The sequence below is a fragment of the Peromyscus maniculatus genome, chromosome 10 (genome assembly GCF_049852395.1).
Source record: "Peromyscus maniculatus bairdii isolate BWxNUB_F1_BW_parent chromosome 10, HU_Pman_BW_mat_3.1, whole genome shotgun sequence".
Classification (NCBI taxonomy): Eukaryota; Metazoa; Chordata; class Mammalia; order Rodentia; family Cricetidae; genus Peromyscus; species Peromyscus maniculatus.
In genome coordinates this window covers 3,880,586-3,903,947 of record NC_134861.1, presented here as the reverse complement: position 1 = coordinate 3,903,947, position 23,362 = coordinate 3,880,586, and the positions used below count along the sequence as shown (strand labels likewise).

At 56.2% G+C, this 23,362-nt stretch overlaps 1 protein-coding gene across 2 annotated transcripts in view; it reads left to right on the top strand.

Moving 5' to 3' along the window:
- The window catches only part of Dok7 (docking protein 7), a 34,962-nt gene extending 12,975 nt beyond the window's left edge, over window positions 1-21,987 (top strand). For both annotated transcript variants that reach the window (XM_076545720.1, XM_076545721.1), the window contains exons 5-10: window positions 6,388-6,507; window positions 9,383-9,502; window positions 11,211-11,935; window positions 15,558-15,600; window positions 18,959-19,111; window positions 19,418-21,987. In XM_076545720.1, the coding sequence (XP_076401835.1) occupies window positions 6,388-6,507; window positions 9,383-9,502; window positions 11,211-11,935; window positions 15,558-15,600; window positions 18,959-19,111; window positions 19,418-19,551 (1,295 nt within the window). In that variant the 3' untranslated portion in view covers window positions 19,552-21,987. The remainder of the gene's footprint in view (window positions 1-6,387; window positions 6,508-9,382; window positions 9,503-11,210; window positions 11,936-15,557; window positions 15,601-18,958; window positions 19,112-19,417) is intronic.
- The last annotated feature ends 1,375 nt before the right edge of the window (window positions 21,988-23,362 follow it).

The following is a 23,362-nucleotide window of genomic DNA, read 5'->3' as shown; positions in this document are numbered from 1 at the left end:
ACAAGCTTGACTCTACTCCAGCTGGTCACAGAAACTGATGCAGCCATGCTGTGACTCCTTGACACAACATGGGACACACAGGGCCGGTGGGCAGAAAAGTGGCTGGAGGCCATGCACCTGCCCTGCATGTGGGCAGACCCAGGAAAGGAACTGCGGCCCAGTGTGGCTCATGGAGCCCCAGGCATCTGCACTGGACCACAGACCAGGATGAGGTTGTTAAGGCAACAGAAATTGGCTCCTCTGTAGTTTGGGGTCAACAGTCCCCAACGTGAGGCTCTTCCTCTAGAGCTTCTGGGTTATTCCTGATTTCCTCAGTAACTGTGTTCCTGGTGTCCCAGCTGGTGTCTCCTCTGTCTCTCTCTCTCTCTCATGAGGACTGTCACTGGCTGTATGTAGGGCCACCTGGATCAGCCAGGATAGTGTTGTGCCCACATTCCAACCCAGCTCACCGGCAAAGACCCTTTCCATATACACATGGGCAGGTCTTTTGGAAGCCACCATTTAGCCATGATGGTTATAAAAATTGAGTCATGGTACATATAACTTTGCCATATCTAACTTGGAGGACAGATGGCTAGAGGGCATTATCAGAAGGCCTTGGAAGATCTTGAGTATATAAAATCAACATTCTCTTTCACCCCTGAGGACAGACCCCAGCCTGGCCCTGTCCTTTCTAGACCATGCCCTGTGGTTCTGCCCTAGCCTACTCCCCAGAGAGCACAGAGGGGACTTTGTCCCCAAGGTTGCTTTTCATCCACTCAAACTTGTTGGTTTGTCTGGGTGTCAGGGACCTGGTGGGGAAGAGATTTGCTGGAGCCACTTGCTCTGGGACAGGCACCCCAGGAGAGAGAGGAAAGACTAGGAAGAGAAGGCCTGTCGGGGAAGGTGGAGGAGGCTGACATTAAGGACGAGCAGAGGTTTCTAGAGGGAACTAACCCGGGAAGTCCCTGCTCCTGCCAGCTGCAGGGCTTTTCAGGACCATCTCCATGCCCTGTCCCCAGAACGGCAGGATCCTCTACTGCTAAGAATTCAGTCGGTGTCAGACATCAGGAAGATGCCAGGCTGTCCCCGAGTCTGAGTCAGATCATCTTGGTGGCTTTCTCCGGTACTGTGCCTATCCTGGCCTTTCTTCTGTGGAATCTCCTTAAGAGTCCCCAGGAAGTGCATCTCAGGACTGGTCCCTCTTCTTGGCATCATTTCTGGCCCCAGCATCCCTCCACTCACAATCATGGCCACTGGAGACAGGTTGCAGCCCCCTGTGGTGGTATCTGGCAAACATAGATTTGAAGCAAATAGCCATGTATGATTCTGACCCAGGGAAGTGAAATATAACCTCATGGGTTCTCACAGAGACATGGAGTCCTGGAGAAAGACAAGAGACAGGGAGGGACACAGAGGGACTGGAGAGCTGACCCAGGCTGGGCACTTGGGAATGACACCAACAGGCCCCACAGCACAGTCTGGAAGGGCCAGAGGGGCCTAGAAGATTCTGGTTTCTCTCCAGACAAGAACAGGAAGCTTTAGCCGCACAGTAGCTGTAGCAGGGTATTGGTGGTCTCCAGGAGCACCATCTGCAAGGTGACTGTGGGAGAGGCAGGACCTCTTGCTGAGGTGGGGGCAGCAGGATCAGGGCTGGGCTGAGGACCCTTGGCTCTTGGAGCCCAGTGCCTTCCTAGTGCTTTGTTCATGGCCAGCAGGGGTAGCGATGCAGGCATCCCAGACAGGAGTCATCCGGTACAAAGCTCTTGGACTCAGTAGTAGTGGGGTGACAGTGACATTCAAGAGATGTGGCTGTGTGCAGAGACTTCTCTGTGGCCTCCAGAGAAGATCCTGCATTCCGTGGCTGGTACTGAGTCAGGCCCCTGTGGCTGCCTGTCACGGTTCTCCAGGCCTGGGGCCATGTCTCCAGTGGCTTTGCAGGTTCTGCTGGCCTGGATTTGAGTGGACTCTCTCTCTTTGTAGTCGTATAGTGACATCAGCATACGGAGTGAGTCCAGGCCCCATCAGTGTGGTATCTGCTGTCACACAAGGTCCAGGCTGGCCATGGTGGGCTTCCTGAGAGCTGCCCTACAGGACACCGAGAGAGACACATCTAAGGGAGCACACGGTCCCTAGCTCATGGGCCCCACCCCTACCGTAGCTCAGTTTTGAAGAAGAGGAGACTGAGGCATGGGCTGCCATGGGTACTCGTGGCCGTGTGGGGGCAGTGACGGAAGTGGTGCAGCCCATGCCTTGCTGCTTGTCTGTGCAGCTGTTCCTGAGGCAGGGTGGGGCTGGCTGCTTACCCCAAGCCTCCATCCGCCACGTGCCAGCCCTTCTTCCTCTTGAGGAACAAAAGGCCTTCTTGGGCAGAGTGGGTACCAAGCTGGAGCCAGGGAGCAGGACCAGCTGCTGGGTAATTCAGACACGGCCAGCTGTCAGCCGCTACCATCTGTGTCCTCTGGGGGCTGACTTGTCACGAGCTGTTAGAGAGGAGAGGCAGTGTCCTCTGACCTCTGAGACAGGCCATGTGACCTCCTGGGGTGCATGGAGGCTCCGTGCCTCAGCTCAGGCTGCTACATAGGAGAACCTGGCTTCCTAGACAGGAACCTCACCCTTTGGGGATGCCAGTGATGGTGTGTGGCTAACTGCAATTGTGATGGAACCCAATGCCTTGACTTCCTCATCTGGACAGGAGAGCAAGTGTCAACTCCCACCGAGGAACTCCCTCCTGAGGTGGCCCTGTGTACCGACAGTGTGCCTGAGCTTGGACTTGGGGGGTCCCCTCTTCCTGAGGTTTGGAAGGGAGCCCCCCATGCCCAACCAGGACCTCGGCTTGGTCTTCAAGAAACAGAAGAGTCTGGGCCTATTAGGTCCTGTGCTGGTGTAGACTGTGTAGGTTAGCAGGAACCCCCAAGGCCCAAAGTGGATGCAGGAGAGCAGAAGCAGGCAGAGGATTGGGAGTCATGAAGGAGTGGCCTCACCTGGGCCTGCAGAGCATTCCATGGGTCGATGAAGGTGATGTCAAGGGTACCCAGGGACAAGCTGACAGGGTCTGTAGCTGATGTCCCTCACTCTGCTCTGGAAGATGCTGGTCCTCGCTGGGCCAAGCCTGAGACACTTTGAATTATGTGTATATCTAGAGGTCATTGTCATAGTCATGTCAAGGGTCTTCTCCACTAGAGCTAAAGCAGGTACATCCCAAGAGCTCCTGGCTCCTCCTCTTCGGGTCCTTGTATTCCCCATTGCCATGTAGTAAATGCCCTGAGTGTAGTGTCTGTTCTACTGCGTATCGTTCTGGGTCAGGGTTCTGGGTAGGGATCCACGAGGTGGCTCATCCCTGTCCCACCAGACACAGATTGGGTCACTCAAACAGTGAAAGCCAGGATGATGGTGTCAGGGTCTGTGCTTGGTAGGGAGGCCACAGTTCCTCTTGGAACCTCCTTTTCTAGCAGAATAGCTGGGCTTTTCTGCATGGTGGGTGGTTCCAAGAGGGCACAAGTGGGTGGCGCCAGGCTCCCTCAGTGGCCTCCTCCCAGAACTGGAAGAGTAGAGAGTTACCTTTGTTACTTTATACCACTCGGAGGAGGCTCAGGCTGGCCCTGGGGCGGTGAAGGACGGTGACCTTGCCTCCCGGGTGGGCAGGCGCATGGACAGGGAACCCGGGCTCTACCCTTTCTTAGGACATACAAGCCAATAAGCAACACAGAGAAGTCCCCGGAGGTGTCTTTTCATTCTCACTTAAGGGTGGCCCCTCTGGCAGCAGGTCCTGAGAGGTCAATGGGCCACTGTCACACAGTGCTTGGTCTGGGGTCGAGTGCAACAGACAGGTAAAGGGATGTGAGGCAGAGCACGGACCACAAGGTTCTGTCTCAGAAGTGAAAGCATCTCAGGATGAACATCTGGCTTCCTTAGATGGGGGTAAAGGTCAGGGTTCGGAACGACTTAATAAAAGGTGCTGTCTTAAAGGACGTTGTGACAGGCTAAGGAGTATGGATGGGCATCTCTCATGTGGAGGCACGCTAGGTAGGGCAGGCATGTTTAGGAGCCCAGGGTGATTCTGAGAGCCCCAGGCAAGTAGAGAGGACAGGGGGCACAGGGTAGGAAATAGAAATGTATCCCAGAGAAGCCTCATCCCTGGACTCTGAGGGCCCAGGTTAATGGGCCCTTGAAGATGGGTGTCCTCCAGAGCTGTACATAGGGTGGCTAGCGGGGATGCCATATGGGCACTTGGGGCCCGGATTGGTAGCTGCTGGGCTCCTGGACCTTATCTGGCTCCTGGACCTTGTCTGGCTGACTGCATCTCCTGGGGGAGCATGATACTCCGCAGACGCCGCCGTGGTGGAATGCAGGGCCGGCTCCACTCCCTTCGGTAATGTGGTTTTTTATAGTCGGGGGACCGATTGTCCTGTGTCTTCTGCCAGCTGCCTGTAAGCTCAGGATTAGAGGCCTGGCCTTCCATGAGAGCTGGGGCCAGACCGGCTGAGCCCTCCAGTGGGTGGGGTGGGAGATGGGGACAGGGAGCAAGCCCGGGATGCTTTGTGTGAACCGGCCAGCAGATGATGGCCAGCCTGATGAGCATGCTTCACTTAACTAAGGCCCAGCAGGGTTCTTGGCTTGCAGAGGCCAGCTGCCAGCTCCCTTTCTGAGCCAGCGAGCCTCTGGAGGTGGCCTCCTGGGTAGGCTTCAGGGGAGCTGCCCACTTCTGCTCTATGTCCCCCTCCCCTTTTCTTTTGGTCTGCAGCTTTCCAGTGTAGAAACAGGGCTGTGGTGCTGGGCAATGTCCCAGTGGCCTCTGCCCTTAGGCTTGAGTCCATCTCTTGCCTGGGATCATGGACATTCTGGCCTGCTGTGGGTTCTGTCTGCCTGTCTCTAAAACAAGAATGACATTGCTAGACCATGTTGTTAAGACAACACGAAGCTTCAGCAATCGCAGGTGATGCCATTCCCTGTGTGCACTGGGGTGGCCATGCCTGCATATCTTGGTACTGGCTGAGTCCCTGGAATCCACAGCTTCATGTTCTTCAGCAATGATGGAGCATGACCTGGAGGCAGAATTTTTAAGTGAGGGGGCTTCTCAAATCTTACCCCTTTCCCCAGCCATAGAGAGCTAGCTATCCCGGCCTTCTGCCCCTGAGAATCCCTCATGGACCCTGCCTGCCTTTCTTTGGGCAATGGCAGAGGCCCGGAGCAGAGGGAGATTCTTGTGTGGTGACATACCGTGTCCAGCCTCATGGCCTTGGCTCAGCAGGTGGGAGCAGGCAGCCTGGCTGCTCCCCCATTCACTCAGCCAGGGAGGGATTTCATTCACCCTTGGTGGATGCTCGGCCCCAGCAGGAGGGCCGGCCTGGTGCCTGATGGCAGATGGCCTCAGGGTGCCCTCCCTGCTGACTCATTGCTCTGGGCTTCTCTGGGCACCAAGGCTCTGAGCACCTCTGTGGTCCCTCTGCCCAAGTGACCCTAGACTGATTGCACACCATTCCTTCCTTCAGCTGAGTGGGCAGGAGGGGCAGAGGCAGCCCTGGGACACATGTGCTACCTCAGGGGCTCATCTTTAACCTTTGACCTCCAAGAAAAGAAGAGGTCACTCTTAGTGTGTGTGGGGGGGACACACGGCACTGGTTAGAGTGACAGCTGATCATTTGTGGTGTGGGCACACTGCACTGTGCCGCCATGGGACGAACATCCATAGGTGACTTGGCACAGTCCTGGATGAGGGTCTGAGTCAGTGACGGTCATACTGAGGTGACAGCCTGGCTCTTAGACACCCAAGGAAACCTCCCAGAAGTGCCTCTCTTGCCATTGCCAGGAAGCCTGGAGGGAGCCGGGAGGGCAGAGGGCGGCTTGACCTGCATGTCTCCTCACAGGAGGTGCATGCAGTGAGCTGGTGAACATTCTTTTAGGAGAGCAGTCTTGGACAGAGCAGTCAGGACAGGTCGCCCTCATGAGATGTGGGACCACTGTTCTCAGGCCATGCGGTGCTGACTGGGAAGGGCACCCAGCTGGCATCTTGGCACAAGCCCCCCCCCCCCCCGCGCCCCCAGTCCCTAGGCATTGCTAAAGAGACGGCACTCAACTCGGCACCCTGGGGACACGTTGTTGTGGGTGGAGAAGGCTGCTGCTTTGGGCTAGTTCAGACGGGCCGTGGTGGTATGGAACTGGTGCCCAAGGCATGGCTGTTTGCGTGTGTGAAGCATCTGTGGGCTCCCTAGGCAGCAGAGGGGGCACAAGGGATCTGGGGCTCTGGGGGTGTGGCTTCACGAAGTTGTACAAGGTCACTTGGATTTGGGTTGGAGATTGCTCGGGTTTCTTGCACCCCAACCTGGGAACCCCAGGCTTACTCTGGGTGTCTCTCCAAGCCCTGCTGGGGCTGGCTGACCCCTGTGTCTCTCTGTCCTTCCTCTGCAGGGGCTGGAGTCTTCTTTTTGTCCTCAACTGAGGGAGAGCAGATCAGCTTCCTGTTTGACTGCATTGTCCGAGGCATCTCCCCGACCAAAGGCCCATTTGGACTCCGGCCAGTTCTCCCAGGTGTGTGGGGATGTGGCAGGGAGAGGCACTTGGTGGTCCAGGGACTGCTAACCTGCTTCGTCAACCTAGTGAGGAAGCCTGCCCTTTCCCATCCACAACTAAGAACCCTAGAGCCCCCTGGCCTGGGACTCTGGCACTCTAGCCACTATGCAGCCTGGGGTCCCTAAGTGGCCCCTCCTCCTGGACATGGACCTTGGTACACCAGGGCCTGTGGCCTTCTGGTTGATCTAGGTAAGCCACAGCTGCAGGGGCTGGACAGTAAGTGGCCCAAGACCCTGGAGATGGAACAGAGAGAGCCTGGCCACAGGACGTTGACATGTGGACAGCTGATCTTTCTCTGCGGCTAGGGGTCAGGACCATGGTGTCTGAGCCTGGCATTTGGGCTAGGAGACACTCTGAGGTTATCTGGTAGGCATGGGGGTTTCAAGATGTATTTGGGAGTGGGTTCCACTGAACCTGCCTCTTATCTAACCTCTAATCCCTGAAGTGGCTGAGGGTACCTTGGCCAGGTGTGCTGCTAGAGCTAAAAGATTCATGGCCCTGGCACTGAGGAACTCAGAGTGGGATGGACTTTCTAGATTCTGCCAGGCCCCGAGCTGGGGGCTTCATGTGGAAGATTCCTAATGAGGACAGGGTCCAAGTGTGACCACGCATGGGTGGTCAAAGCTCCCATCTGCTGGTTCCTTACATGGTCATCTTGCCAGGAGATGGGACATAGAGACACACTTTCAAATGCTGAGCCAAACGCACAGGCACCGGGCCCTCCATATCTGCTCCTTATCTGCTGCCCCCTCCCACCCCAGCAGCCAGTGAGATAGCTGCTGGAGAGCCTGAGGCCTTCCTTGTGGTCAGAGCCCTCCTGCAGCGCCCCCTGCTGGTACTTTTCTACCTTGCAGCTGCAGATGTACAATGTGAAGGGGAAATGCCAATGGGCCACCTGGATGTCAGGGTGTGTGTGTGTGGGGGGGGACCATGTTTTTCTCCAAGAGACACACATTTTCAGAGGTTCTTTGGAGCATATTCATCCCCCAACTCACTCTGGTGTATGGGCCGCTGTTTGTGTGCCTGGAAGCAGCACCTGGGCTTTAGGGGTACCCACTCACTCTCCAGCTTGTTTTAAATGGTTCTGGGTGAAGGGGGCACTGGACAGAACACTGGGCAGAGAATGGCATAGAAAGGTCATTTTGGAAGTGACTTGTGCTCCAACACAGGCAGGGGGTGGGCTGTCCCCAGATAGTGACTGTTGGCAGATGGCTGGGCTGATGGGGTACCCAGACCTGCTCTACAACTGTCCTTGCCAGATCATCCAGGCATGCTCAGACAATAGACATTGTACCTGAGGTGTCCTGCCTAGGTATATGGGGCCTTGGGTCACTCCAGCATGCCAACTGTGGGGATCATACTCAGCATCTAGCTAGGGCAGTTGTGGAGTCCTGGAGCGTTGACCTATGTGGGGAGGAGTTATAGGGTGACAGGACTCTGGGTGGTATGGCATTAAAGTCCCACAGCTGTGGGGGGCTCCTGGGATGCGCACTTGAGCAGCACCCCACCATCTAGGTTTCCTGGTGTGCTATTGTGTGGACTCTCACTGGGATCAGACCCACTGAGGCCCCAGCCCTCCACATGAAGACCAGAGCACAGGGGGGCAGGAAGGAAGGGAAGGATCGAGGATTCTGGCGACTCCTGCTCAGAGGACAGCCATCATGGTGCTTTAGGGACCCTTCCTAATTGGGGGGCACTACTGCTGGAGGCTAGGCATTCGTAGCTGAGGAAGCCCATGGCAACAAGATGCCAATCGTAGACACCCCCCTCTGGGTTCTCTGGGACCAACTGTGCTCCAAGGTTTTTCTGAAGGAAGGAGGCTACTGTGAGCTAGAAAGGGGTGGCCAGAGGCTTCCCTTACAGGTTAGCTTTTCTACACATCAGTGGCTGTGCACAGAACATACACAGGGCCAGAGGAGCAGGTCCCCACTGCTTACAGCCTGGCTGCCTCTCCGCCAAATGTTGACATTGTCAAGGGCTTCAGGTAGGCAGTGTGGATATGGGCAAGGAGTACCTTATGTGAGCACCCCAGCAAAGACAGCAGGGGAGGGTGCCTGGGGAGGACAGGGTGACAACTTTCCTGCTCTCTGTCACCTATTGCAGTATAGCTCAGGGATGGCGGATGATGAGGGGCCAGGAAAAGATCCCACCCAACCTGGGAGCTGCAGGCAGTAACAGGATTATGGAGGCATTTCATTTGGACCAAAGTGGGGCTCCTGAGAAGTGGGTGTGGTGAGCTAGGGCTGGGCAGACCTCTCCTAGATCAGGGGAGCTGTGGTACTGAGGAAGTGCCATTGCTGGCAAGGAGAGGCTCATGCCTGGTGAGGGTGAGGAAGAGGAGTCAGTCTATTTGCCTTAGTGGGGGTTGTCGCAGGGACAGTGACCCAGGCTGGGCAGAAGTGGAGCCATCCTCAGGGACAAGGACCTGAGCTGGGGGTTGTACACTGACAGGCACCTCTGCTGGACAGATAGGGGACCAACTGCAGGGACAAAGACTCGGGCTGGGTAGTTCAGGCGCATGTCCACAGGGACAAGAACATGGGCTGGGCAGATGGGGGCTTGTCCACAGAGAGGGACCTAAGTTGGGCATCTAGGGGGTCTGAGTGACTGGTTTGGGTATCCTGTGTTTGATGCCCAGCAGCTGGGTCAAGGTGCAGGGCAAAGCTGGGCCTCCTAGGGGCTAGCTCAGGGTGCCTTGGCTCTGAAGGTTCTAGGCTCACCAGGTATCCTGGTGGTGTAGGGGTGGAGTGTGGGGGTGGTGTAGGGTGGAGTATAGGGTGATGTAGGGTGGAGTGCAGTGGTTGTTGCCTCACTGACCCTTTTCTCTGCACAGACCCAAGCTCTGGGGGGCCCACAGCCTCAGAGGAGCGTGTTGCCCAGGAGGCGCTGGAGGCCCTGCAGCTGGAGAAGCGACTTAGCCTGCTTTCACACTCCGGCAGGCCAGGCAGTGGAGGTAGAGTCAGTGGTTGGCTTTGTCTGGGCTGCTGGGACCTCTCTCTAAGCACTCACCTCCCCACTCCACTCAAGGCCGGGCAGCAATCTGTCTGCATGGGCTGTGGGAGTCTCCTTGTGTGCGTACTCATGACCCTTCTGACCTCTGCGGGCAGCTGTCATCCATCTCAGTCAGGCCTTTTCCCTCTTGTTCATTCTTCATCTACCCATGCATCCACCCACCCACCCACCCATCCGTTCATCCATCCATCCACCCATCCATCCATTTATCCATCCATCCATCCATCCATCATCCATCTCTCCAACCATCCATCCATCCATCCACCCATCCATCCACCCACCCACCCACCCATCCATTCATCCATCCATCCATCCATCCATCCATTTATCCACCCATCCATCCATCCATCATCCATCCATCCATCATCCATCCATCCATCCATCCATCCATCCATTCATCCATCCATTCATCCATCCAACCACCATTCCTCCTGCTCATTCATTCATTACCCATTCATTTAGCCACTCATTGCTCCCCTTCCTACTCATTCTTTCTGCTTTCTCCTATTCATTCATTTATTCTCCCTTCATCCATTCACTCGCTATCCTCTAAACATATCAAATGACAAGAGCCGCTGTGATGGGAAGTGTGACCTGGGTTTGAATTCCTTCCCACCCATTCATTAGCTGTGTGGCCTGGGCAAGGCCCAAGCGGTCTGCAATTGAGTCTTACTGTCTATTTTCTGACAAAATGCTCAGGGGCCAACTGAGCTGGCTTCCCAGGAGCAGACAGTCCTCTACAGCTACTTGTCAATGGGAAGAAGGATGGAAGAACCTGGACACTCAGCCGTGGCCGAGGCCGGCTTGGCAGGCAGGCTGTACCGGGCCTTCCTAGGCCAGAGAAGCACTGCCTGGTGCCTCTCACCACTCCCAGGGATGGTGGCCCTCTCCCCTCCCAGTCCCTCCCTCTAGAAGCAGGGACTCTTAAGCTTGCAAGAAGCTTTCTTATCTCCTTAGAGGGTTCGCCTCTGGCACCTGCTCGGTTAGTCCTGCGAGCTAGGCCAGGCAAGCTGAGAGGGAAAGCAAAGGTGGCATCTTTTTTTTTTTTTTTTTTCATTCACACAGAGTGAGGCAAGGCAGAGTTCCTGAGGCAGGATGGGAGGGTAGTGGACAGGACTGGATCCCAGGCATGCTCTTGTCCTCAGAGGCTCACAGCCCCATGAGGCGATGAGGCAGTGATGGGGTCAGAGGAAGGGGCGGTCTAGTGTGTGAGCGTACCTGGGGTGGTGAAGGGGGATGGGTTGCCCCGGGTCTTGGCTGGGCTGGAAGGTGGCCAGGATGGTAGTCAGAGTAGTTGGGTGGAGAGAGGAGGAGGAGGAAGCTCAGGGGCTGGGTCATAGACACACAGCATGGAGGGACTGTAAGCAGGTACCTGCCTCAGAGGGACTGTGGAGGTGAGGGGGAGTCGGGGAGACTCAGACTGGGACCAAGGAAGTGCCTGGGGGAGGGAAGGCTCTAGAAAGGCTGGCATTGAAAGCGGGCCAGCGTCGGATGAGGGGAGGGCTGTCGTGCAGATCCTGGCCTTCTGCTCCAGCGTCCAGGTGTAGAGGCTAGGAAGAAGTGGGCTGTCTGTCACAGCATGCTCACTGGAGAGCACCCCTCACCTCCGTGGACCCCCCCCAGCAGCCTCAGTTTCTGCTTTGTCTCAGGGGATGATCGAAGCCTGTCCAGCTCCTCCTCCGAGGCCAGCCACTCAGACATCAGTGCCAGCAGCCGCCTCACTGCCTGGCCAGAACAGTCCTCGTCCTCAGCCAGCACATCACAGGAAGGGCCAGGCCTGGTGGCTGCCCAGGGTCCAGGAGAAGCCATGCTGGGAGCCTCCAGGCCACCCCTCAAGCCGCTGCGGCCGCGGCAGTTACAGGAGGTCGGCCGCCAGAGCTCCTCCGACAGCGGCATCGCCACGGGCAGTCACTCCTCGTACTCCGGCAGCTTCTCATCCTACGCTGGCAGCAACCTGGACGTGTGGCGGGCTGGAGAGGAGTTTGGTTCTCTGCTTAGCCTGCCGCCTGGAGCCAGTGCACCTGAGCCCAAACTGTGTGCCTGCCCACCTGGGGTGGCTGAGTACCAGGTGCCCACCTCATTGCGACAGCACTATGACACGCCTCGAAGCCTGCGCCAGGCCCCCAGAGACCCAAGCCCAGCCTCTCAGGGCAGCTCTGACCACAGTTCAGCCACGGACTTGGGTGGTCAGGCACCCCCGGGGTGTCCCGCCAGTTGCCTGGGAGCTCGAAGACGGGGCCAGGCAACAGAAGGCCCCGGCAGTGAAGCCACGCTGCCCAGTCCGTCCCCTGGCGAGTCCTGGGAAGCAGGCAGCCCCCATGCAGGGCCACCTCCGGCTTTCTTTTTGTCATGTTCAGTCTGTGGCGGACTCAAGGTAAAGCCCCCTCCCTGAGAGAGCAGGCTGGCCACTGCTGCCAAGGGCTGGATATGGCCCCTCCAGATAGGAGAGGGGGGCCCCTAGCCTCTTTGCAGAGGGGGTGCTCCGTGATGTTTTGAGAAGCCACCAGACCTGTAGCAAGGGCCTCAGGGGCAGGATGACATCCATAGGGCTGTCCTCCCCTAGGTGGGTGCTATGGCTGCCAGTGACGGAGGCTGGGCAGGGTGGGGTCAGGAGAGCCACTGATCCAGCTTCTCCCGCTGTCTCCTCACCTGTGGATCAGGCACGGGGGTGCTCTGCCCACGGGGGGGCTGGGGGCTCCTGCCAGGTATTGCTGCTGGGGACAGAAGACCTCCATGGCTGGGGTCAGCTCTCAGTGACGAGGCTTGGCTTGGCCCACTGCCCTCTTCCTGGATAACTGATCCTCTGTCATTCTCGGTCAGTTCTGCAGTAAACAGACACACTTCCTACCCCAAATCAAATCTACCGCAGCTGCTCTAGAATCCCTAGTTCTGTGAGCCAGCAGCTCTGTGTTTGTAGCCCATAGACTGGGCACGGTCTTTACGTGATCTGCTTTACACGTCACCCTGCAGCACCCACAGGTGGGGTCGGTATCCCATCCCACGGGGGAGGAAACTGACGCTCAGGAGGCTCCATGACTTGAGGGGCCTGTGACTTTGACCCCCCTCTTCACTTCAGCCCGCTCCTGGGCTCCTGGAGGACTCTGGGAAGTGGGCTGCCTGACAGGAGTGTGCAGCACCCCCAGAGGTTGAGTTTTCCCCAGGATCCCAAAGTCAGTTTGCTGGAGGGTCTCTTGCAGAACCTCCCGGCAGTGTTCCCCTGTGCCTCCTTGCTGGGACCAGGAAGCTGGTGGCCAGGACCAGGTGGAAGAAATCGGGGCTCCACCGGCATGTAGAGGGCTCTGGCCCTACCCACGGGTCACCCTGGCTCTGTGTTCGGGTGTCTTCCACCCCAGACTGTGTGTTCCCTTGCACGAAGCAGGGGTGCTCCGCTTCCCAGTGTTGGGGGGTCGGTGTGGCTGTGCCCACCCTGTGTGAGTCTCTCCATTGGCACCTGCAGTTCCGATCCGGCAGGCTGACTCATCTGTACCTGCGCTGTCGGCCGATCATGTTGCTCTATTGCGTTTTTAAAGAAATCTGTTTGTAATTACATTCTCAGACTGGAAATAAAGTTATCTTTTCTTACTGCCTTGCCTTGTTCCATTTGGCTGACCCCCGCTCCAGGCCTGGGACTGAAGAAACTCCAGGGGCCTGGCCCTCAGCTTGAGGTCTGGGTGTTGCGGATGTGGCAAAGAGGACAGGCGGCTTTGGATAGCCCTGGGGCTGGGTACATGGTGTGCGCATGTGGTGGGGGGTGGGGAGTGTTATGACTGTGTGTATTGTGTGTGACTTGTGGAAACCACACTGCGATCAGCAGTGGTCATTCAGACTCAGGCCCAGGGCTGTCTATGCACAGTGTTGCATGTTTCATCCCCCCATGCAGGGCTTGCTCTGAGTTCAGACTCACCCAACCCCTAACCCAACCCAACCCATTTCCCCTGTGCGGAGAGAGCTCCAGGGAGCAGTGCCTCCCTGCCTGCCCGTTCCCATCCTTGCTGCTGGAAGTTGGGAGCCTGGCTCCCCCAAGGTGCTGTGTAGGGAAGAGCAGGCTTTGGGGGCTTGGCCACATTCACTGCCCACTGACTGGGTGACCCTGAAAGTCACTGTACCTCTAGGAGCCTCAGTTTCCTCCTCCATTGATGGGTAACCGTCCTCACCTCATGGGCTGGCCCAAGGGTCTGATGAGATCCTGTGTAAGCACCCAGCAGATGTGTGTTCACTAGAGGGAGCTAGGCATTCTTCCTGCAAAAGGACTGTGGATGCAGATTCCCGGGACCAGGGAGCCGGCAGGATGGCCAGCCAGAGGGGCAGGCACTGCTCTGGCCCGAGGCCCTTGTTCTCCATTCTTAGCTCTCTCTGTCTCCATGGGTCCTCCCTGGAGCAGGCAGAGGGACACCCAGGTGGGCAGGTCTGTTAAGGGTGAATCCATGCTGTAGGAGCCTGAATGTCCATCCTTCTTCCACCTGAGGCAAGTTGGCCTGGACCCTGGACCTGGGTCCTGTGGGCAAGAAGTCCTCACTTTAGGAAGGGAGCACCATGACACACTGGGAGAAGGTGGACGTCAAGTGGAAAGTCTCCAGGGGAAGACCATCCCAGGCTCTTCTGCACCAGTCCATCCTCCAAGACACTAGAAGCCCCAGCAGTTGGCAAAGGCGTCAGTGATTAGGGTCTCATGTGGAACCCAGGGTCACCAGCCACGACTCCTCTCCATGAGATGGGGTGGCTGATATGATGGGGGCTTCCCCTCACATCAGGGGCTCACAGATAGGTAGACACTGGTCTCAGACCTTGCCTCCTCATGCATTGGCCACCCAAGGACCTAAGCTGATCATGTGCTTTATTGTCCTGTATGGCCCACCCATGCTAAGGTCTGGTGTGGATCCTGTAGCCATGGCCTTCCCTGAGCAGTTGCCCTTTGTGGGGGATGTTGAGGACTTGACTTCTTGCTTGGTGACAAAGTACACCCTCAGAGGCCTGTATGTGGTTGGCTCTGGCTCTAGGGTGTTTGATTCTTATCCTGGGGGCTGCTTTATACCTGCTTGAGTCCCCAGGCCTGCACAGGGCTCTGTTATAAATGGCGATGCATTCAGATCCATGTGGTCTGCTCAGGGGTATCCCTGTCTGTACCCTAGGCATGTGACTATCACTCTCAAGGCTGGCTTGAACAGTGCTGGGTGTCAAGTTCCTGTCCCTGTCCCCAAGAGGTCCCACTACCAAGTTGCTCCTTCAGAGTCGCTGGGATTGTGGGACTCTGTGTTACCTGCTCAGGACAGGCCCTTTGACAAGGGGCTGGGGATGTTTGGAGCCCTGGGCATGTTCAGCCTCCACTTTCTCCCAGCTGGAGTGGGGAGGTCTGTGCATGAGATAGCAAATGCACCCAGCTGCGGCCTTCATCCTCCCCCATCTGCCCCTACAGCGACTCTAAGCTGTTTCTTCTCATGTTCCATCAACTCCCTGATCCGGTTCTGCCTGAAACAGAGGCCTGGGACTCATTCCGGAGTTGGGTGACTGTTTGTCTCACTGATGGGCTCCCAGGAGGGCCCTGTAATGTATGGGACAATATGCCAGAGCTGGAGAGTAACACTGTGGTCCCTATAGGCCACGTAGGCATGTTATTCAGTAACCATGTACTACTCAGGTGATGGGCAGTAGGGTCTAGCTGGGCCATAAGTACTGATGAGGAGTCATCTTGGAGTCTGGCTGAGCCATAAGCTAGAAGGGAGTAGCTTGGGGACCTTGTTTGTAGACTTTCTTAGAACACCACTGGCCTCAGCTGTCTCCTGGATTGTCATGTCAAACCATTGCTTGGGTGGTCGGGGCTATGAGGTCTAAGAACAGAAGGGTCTGGAGGACAAAGCTGTGTTCCTCCAGACTGTAGGTTGCCCAGATCTTCAGACCTATGCCATTTTTGGAGTTACCATTCCATTTCTTGGGGTCCAGGGGGGCAGGGCAAAAGTTGAGTGGGATGTACACACTAACCCCTGTTGTCTTTGGTCTAGGTCATGGCTACTTCATCCTCTGGACTCACTGTGACATATCCAGGTAGGCACCTGGCTTTGAACTCCCCGTACTCACAGTGTAGGGATGAAGGGTTTAGAGCTAAGAGGTAGCCCTGTTGGATGGGAAGGGTATGGGTAGTGGGGTGACAGTGGCATTTGGGAAGCCTGGAACAGGTGAGTAGGGTGAGGTGGTGAGCTAAAGAGAGGTACATGGCTCTGGAGCATGACTGAGTGGCCTGGCTGGGAGTGGCCAGTGACAGCTGGACCATGGTCTGTAGCTCAGGAGTCAGATTGGAGGGGGTTGGCCCCAAGCTCTAAGTGTGTACCAGCTAGTGAACAGGCAAGGAAGCAATGGCCCCCAGAGGTTCCAGCTCCTCAGGACAGGTTTGGGGAAGAGTGGGAATGCCAGAGTACTCAGCAAGCAGGGGACACTTCTTGGAAGAAGCCTGGCTGTCTGCCGATGAAGGCTGGAGGGTGCTAGCCCAACCTGGGAGGGTTGGGAGAGCCTATAGGTCCCGGGTGCCTGACCTTGGGCCAGGTGACTGGAGGCCAGGGATACCTCTTTCCTTGTCTCCTCCTGCGTGGGTGCTACAGATCCCTGCGTCTTTTTTTCCAGAGGTGAGTGGTGCCTTTGGAAGGCCAAGCCCTGTAGGTAAGATAGAGAGTCCAGTCAGACCCAAGGAGACACTGGGGCAGAAAGCTGTGGGTGGGGCCACAGGCAGGCCACAGGGGTCAGCACCCTGGCCAACAGGAAAGTCCCAATCCCATCTGTTTGCTGGGGTTTTCTGTCTGGAATGCTCAGCCTGAATTCTGGGTCCATGTGAAGCCTATGGTCCAGGGTCCTCCCTGACATCATGGAGTAGCAGAGGTGGCCCTCACTGTTTAGACATCTCCTTCTACTACCACCCCACTAGGGATGCCAGGATTTTACTTTAATACAGTGGATAATCCACCCCAGGACCAAAGAGATGGAGACGGTACCACTTGAGGACAGGGCCCTTTCCCTCTGAGGGCAAGGGTAGGGTGACGTGGGAGGTAGGGCCCTGACTCTGATGAGGGACGTGTGAGTTCGCCCTGGACCAGACTAGGAACAGAGATGTGCCTGGTTATAGTCGGATGGTGGTCAGCCTGCCGCGGTGGGAAGGAAGAAGGCGATACTATCCTGTTGTCTGTTTTGTTCTAGTAAACATGTGAGTTCTAAAACGATGCTGCCAAAGCCAAAACTGAATTAAAGTCAGGAAGGACACGGGGCATAGCGAACCCACACCTTCCTGGCCAGCGGGTCACGTCCCTTTGGGAGGAGACTGAGTTTAGCGGGAGAGCAGGCACTCACTGTGTTGGAGTCTCAACAGCACCCCTCTGGCCTTTGACTTCCCATGTCAGCTGGCTTCGAACTTTTCATCTAGTTTAGGCTTCAGGTTTCTCCTGCTTCTCCCTGCTTCTCTTCAACTCACCTGTCCAGACCATCTTGGAAAAAGTAGATTCAATCCCAGACAGAGTGTCTAGACTCAGGGAACATATTCAAGCCCACTAAGGCACAGAGCCCAGCCCCAGCTCTCCTTTTTTGGCCTTCAAAGGCTCAGTGCTGAAGTCTGACATCTCTAGTCTCTAGACCCCAGACCCCAGCCCTGGCTCACCCATCCCCTCTCCTCCTTCCCTTAGCCACGCCCCTTCTCCAGCCTGCCAACCCAACCCTGGGAAGGCCTGCTGTGGGCTCTGCCTCCTTGCTTGGATGGCCAGTGCAGGCTGGCCCTGGCTTTCCCTCCACCCTGCTGGTTAAGCCTCCTTGGGGAGGTTTTCTTCGGCTATGATGGATTCTCTGTGCTACAAATGCATCAGATTCTCAGAAATCCTTTGCTTCAGATCCGAGATTTTCTGGGGATTGAAACACTGAGCCTACCTTTGCTTGCCAAGGGCTAAGACAGGACGTTCTGTGAGCGAGCAAAGCCAGCTCCCTGATTGGAGGCCAGCACATGGATGTCCCACTTGGTGCTGTGCAGCAGCTGAGCCTCACCATAGCATGGACAGTACAAGGACCTCAAGACCTCCAAGGACATGTACTGTGTAGTGGGGGGTCTGCCGTGGGGTCCCCAAGTCTGGGGGATGGGGACAGAACTGCTCACTTGTGTCAGTGAATAGTCAGAAGTGGACCCCCCCACTACAACCCTGGGGTCTCATCTGGATATACTGGCTGATGGATGTGTGACTTGGGAACTTGGGGTTTCTCCGTGAAGGGCAAACGGTTGCCACATTCCACACTAGCCATGTTGGTGGCAGGAAGGGGAGGAGGAAGAAGAGGAGGAGGAGAGGCGCTGGTGGAAACTTTCAGATGGAGCTGGGTCAGGGTGGTCGGGATCCTGGGGCAAACAGGTACAGCCAAGCCTCTCTCTGGATACGGGGTGCAGAACAAGCTTACCTGTGGGGCCCTCAATGTCCCCATCCTGAGCCCCAGCCCTGAACTGGATTCTGTGGGCTTGGCATGTGCTATGGGGCAAGGATTTCAGCAGCCTGTCTATGTCTAAGCCGCTGGCGCTTGGAATAGAGGATGACTGCCCTTGCCTATGACTCTGAAATGGTACTTTGTGTCCCATCCTATATGACTGTTCTCACCCCAGAGGGACAGGATTATGAGAGTGACTCTGGAGAAAGGTCTTAATTTGCCAACTGTGTGCAGAGTCCCTGGGCCTGCACAGAAGGGGCCGGGGCCCACCCAGACAGCTCACTTGGCAGTGAGTCTACTGTGAGCACCGCCAGCTGGGCATGGAGGGTCCCTGGCTCCTTGGCAGCTAGCACCATGGGCTTTGCACACATTGGCGGTCAACTGTGAGGATATGGGACAAGGGCAAGACATGGATTCTTAGAAGAAAATTCAAACTGCTGAGGTGTCCGAGAGGGAGAGGGTGCCTGTTTTTCTGGGGACAGAGATGGAGTTGTTGGCTATGATCTGCAGAGGGGTCCTGGTGGGAATTATCCTCAATAGTGGAGATTACTCCAGCAGCAGCCTGTAGCAGGTGGAAGACCCAGGACAGGGAAGAGGGTCAGACTGAGGCAGCAGGAATATGCTGACCCTGGAGAAGCGGGGTGAGGGGTGGGGTGGGGTGGGGTGGGGGGTGAGGAGATTGCACTAGAGGGTGCCCGGGAGGTTGTGAGATGAGGTTTGACTGGACAGAGAACAGGCCTTGTGGGATCCGTATGCATGAGTGCCTGGACTGGGGAGGGGGCAGTGTGTGAGTCCTAGGATCATAGCCCTGGGCTGAATGGAAAATGGGAGACCTGGGTAGGGTCTCCAGGGTGAGGTAGAAGATGGGAAGAGGGGACTGGGCCATGGAGGGTGGTCTTGGGGGGGTTGGCTGTACAGCTCCCAGCTACATCTCAGGGATTCAGAGGACCTCTCTCCACAGGATCTCCAGGGCCCATGGCTGCTGACAGCCCAGGGCCGGAACGACCACGCAGCGAGATGCCCACGTATGTGAATATCCCCATCAGCCCCACCTCCCGACTGCAGCTGCACTACATGGGCCTGGAGTTCCCAGGGGCCAGTGGGGGTGTGCGAGGTGAGTTCCCACAGGGAGGCCTCAGAGGGGAGTTGTGACCTTAGCTTTGGGCCTGAGCCCCAGGCACATCAGCCCTGGCAAGGGAGCACTTCCTTCTAGCTTGCAAATGACCTTTCCAAAAGCCAGGACCCTTAGGTCCTGCCCTGGGCTGCCGCCCATGTCCTGACATGATTACTTGGTTGGTTGGGAGTAGAGAAGGATCAGAGTGCCCACTGGTCCTATCACCTGACACACCTGAGACCCGGCCAGGGGCAGCTGGGCCGGGGGCCATTCCTGCTGGGTCCACTCACAGTGGGTTGCTTTCAGGGGCCAGCTCCTCCTCCCGCTATGCCCAGATTGACATCACAGCTACCGAGACAGCGCATCGTGTGGGGGTCCGGCATGCACAGACTCGGGAGGAACGATTGCCAGAGTTGGAGCAGCGGAAGAAAGGACCCTGAGGCTGCAGCTCAGGTTGAGGCTGGCTGGGCACCTGGCCAGCTGGAACATCTGATGTGGCCGGATAGGCCATCCCCTTTTGCAGATAATGGCCCTTGTGGCTCGGGGCCCTGGCTAGTCTGTACACTCTGGTGGTCAGTGATTGAAGCTGAGTCTTAGTCTCCAATGGAACCTGTGGTTGGTCTTTGTGCATTGGAATGAGCGGTCGAAGGTTCTGGGCCCGTACCCTATCAGTTCATTCCGATGTGTGAAAGCCATGTAGCAGCCTCCTCTCTGCCATCAGGGCCTCTTGCCTCACTGGTGCCCAAGAGCGACCTTTCCTTTGGCCTGAACAAGTTCTCCTAGGCCATGGAGCCACCAAGGGACCTATCTCTAGGTGTTGGTAGCCTCAGTACCTGCCACAACAGCAGAGCCAACCAGTGGAAACCGGAAACAGTCTCCCAGGCCTGGAATGCAAGCTGCACTCCCCATCCCGGATGAGGTGACCGCAATGACAGTATCAACAGAGCACTCTGAACCAGTTCTGTACTGTAGAAGGACCTGTGACTTGTAACTGCCATACCACTGACTGGCTCCGGGGCTGGGATCCTGCAGCCTCCCCTACCCGCCTCCTCTTGCACAGTCAGGGGCCGGGGCCCACCCAGACAGCTCACTTGGCAGTGAGTCTACTATGAGCAGCCAGGCCCTGTACCTTGAGGTGAAGGCCATGGTGGGCACAGGACTATTCTTGTCATCTTGTTGGGACCTCTTCCAGCCAGTCGGGTAAACTGTTTTAAATCTCTACTGTTATATTTTTAACAATCCATATTATTTTCCAAAGCTGTGAGGTCTTTCACATGTGATTTCAGCCCTGGACTGGATGGGGCCAACATCTTGCTCTGGGCCAAGGGGTTCTGGGATGGGGGTGTATGATGATGCCATGTTGGCATTTGCAGATGTCCCTGTTGTTTGGGGCAGCACATGGTATTTCCAGGACTGAGTTTCTGGGGTGTCAGGTCTCCTGGCCTGCCTCAGCCCTGAGGGGAGAAGCTTTGGCAGGATCCAGTCGCAGTCCATCACATCCTTCTCTTTGCCCTTCTGCTTTTCTGCCTCCAAGAAGTTTACCAGGAGTCCCTTAGGTCTGTGGTTGGCTGGGGTGGGGTCAGCACTCAGTTCCTTTGTGGGGCCCTGGTGTTGGCAGGTACTAGAACATTAGCCTGAGTGTCTCCTCTGCTGACTGGTAGAATGTGACTATGTGACATGAGAGAATTGTCATCCCTGGGCCAGCCTGGCAGCCAGGGCAGATGCTTTATCTAGAGAATGAGCCTTGGGGTCTGTCCCTCTAGACGAGGGCTGTAGTTCTGTGATGAAAAGGCAATGTGGTAGGAGGGACATTTCATCCAGGACTGGTGACTCTGCATGACTTGGGCCATATGTTTTCTGCACTGGGATGCCTAGGGGATCCCCTAGAAAACTACTCATCTGAAGAGTGAAGTGGGCCTGGGGCAGCCATGAGTGTGGGAAGCCATAGTAGGGAACAGATCCAGGCTTACCTCGGGGCTCCGGCAGATGTGGCCAGTGGTGGCACAGGGAGGGTCCCACCTTGGAGCCCAAGCCATGTTAGGATTGTCCAGAGAAGGGTGAGGCTACCTCTGGTGGATAGCTCTGCTATGATAGCAGGTGACCTCTAGCCCAGGTAGCCTTAGGGCTGCCAGAGTTCAGCCAGCCAGGAGAGCCCATTGAGGTCACAGCCATAGCCCATTGAGGCCACAGTAGAGAGTCACTTGACCTCCTTTCAGAGTTGGATATCCAGAGCCTGTCCCCGGGGCCATCCCTATAACACTGTCAGTGGTGTGGAGTCCCAGGCCCACTCTGTGTGTGGCTAGAGAGGTCTCAGGAACAGTGGCCTGCAGCTGACGACTAGGAAGAGGTCCTTAGTGGGCCCGTGGGTTGAGCACCTGCCTCTCCAGGCCCTTGTCTCTGCCCTGCCCACTGCCTTTTTGGCTGCCTGCCTGTACCCTTTCCTCACACTGTCCCTGGATACCGTCTTATCCTGACTTCTCTTCAGTCAGATCAGGAACTCTGCCTTGGATCCTTTCTGGGCTGTGTACCCAAGCCCAGTTCTAGGCCAGGCCCAGTACTGGTTGGTGTCTGAGTCGCGGGAGGACTTTGGGACCAGGAACCGTACACACAGATCCTGACAGAAGAGTGCATCTACTTCTACATCAGCCACCAACACCTCACACAAGGACTCCTGTGCCCTCCACGCTGGGCCAGGGAACACACGTCAGGTGGGCAGGCTTATCTCGGAACAGGGAATATGTTGAAGCACTTGGCATCTATCTGTGTGGCACACAGCTGTGGATGAGGCAGCCGAGTGTGCAAGTGGAGCGAAGATCTGGAGACAACACTCAAGAGCACGTGGTGGTACACTGCTGCAGAGCACAGTGGACTGAGGCATGTCTGCCTCGCCAGTCCCGGAGCCCACTTATAAAATAAACACACCGACTCATATTTAAACTGCTCGGCCATTAGCTCAGGCCTACCATTGTCTAGCTCTTACTCTTACACTAAGCCCAATTTTGTTAATCTATATGTCGCCACGTGTTCCGTGGCTTTACCTGCTGCCTCTCCATGATGCTCCCTGGACGGCAGCTGGTGTCTCCCCTCCCTGTCTTCCTGTCCTTTCCTCTCTCCTCTCTGTTAGTCCCGCCTATACTTCCTGTCTGGCTACTGGCCAATCAGTGTTTTATTTATCAAACAATCATCCACAGCAGTGTGGGGCATCCCGGGAAGGCTCACAGGAGAGGACCAAGGTTGGCCTGGGAGGCAGCCAGGGTGGGGAGGGTGGGAAGGTTTCCTTCAAGCTTTTTCCTGCAGGGCATTTAGGCCCACAGAAGAGTGTAAGATTGGTGCCATTGGGCACTCAGGATCCAGCTCAAGGAGCAGGCAGCTCATGCCACCCACACGTGGCCATTGGCTAACCCAAGGGCACCAATGCCCGCAGCTCCTCATATGACTGTCTCAAGGGAGTTAAACGTTTAGGAACTGAGTGAGGTGGCTCCATCGGTGATACCAGCTCATGGGAAGCTGAGGCAGAATGATTGCTGGAACTTGAGCCAGCCTGGGTAAACTGGTGTGTTTTAGAACAGTCAGGGAGTCTTGTAGAACATGAGAACCAGAGTTCAGATCCTCAGGACTCACAGAAATGCAGGCGGGGGTGGGGGATCTCCTATCATCCCAGCACTTAGGAGGCTTCCCTGGGGGTGAGGGTGGGGAGGAGAATGGCTAGCTAGATAGGGCAGAATTGGTGAATTCCAGGTTCAGTGACCCGAACTTGAGTATGATTGAGAAAAACACCCAATACTAACTTTGGGCCTCCACTTATATACACACACATGTGGTAATATAGCCTCCATATTTGCCCACACATGTAAACATAAACACATACATATATACACACACCACACACATATGCCAACATTTTTATTTTATACAAATGGCATTCTAAGTAGGCATTGCCTATCTCCTCTTAATACACGGAGAAGCCACACTGCCACTGTATCTGGTAGCACACTGTATATGGGGACCTTGGTGGGCCGTTGGGCATTACTGATGAGTGTGGAGGCTCAGGTGGCTTGTCCTGCTGCAAGATGCTGCCTCCTGGTGGGTGGTAGACTTTCTGCCAGGCTGAGCAGGTGCACATCTTGGGTTCCTGTCAGATTGGTGTGCCTCATTAGTTAGGAGTGTCTGGAGGACTGGGTAGACACGCCATCAGGGTGTGTGCTCAGAGTGTCTGAGTCCCATTTGCATTTCCCTCATGATCGGATAAGC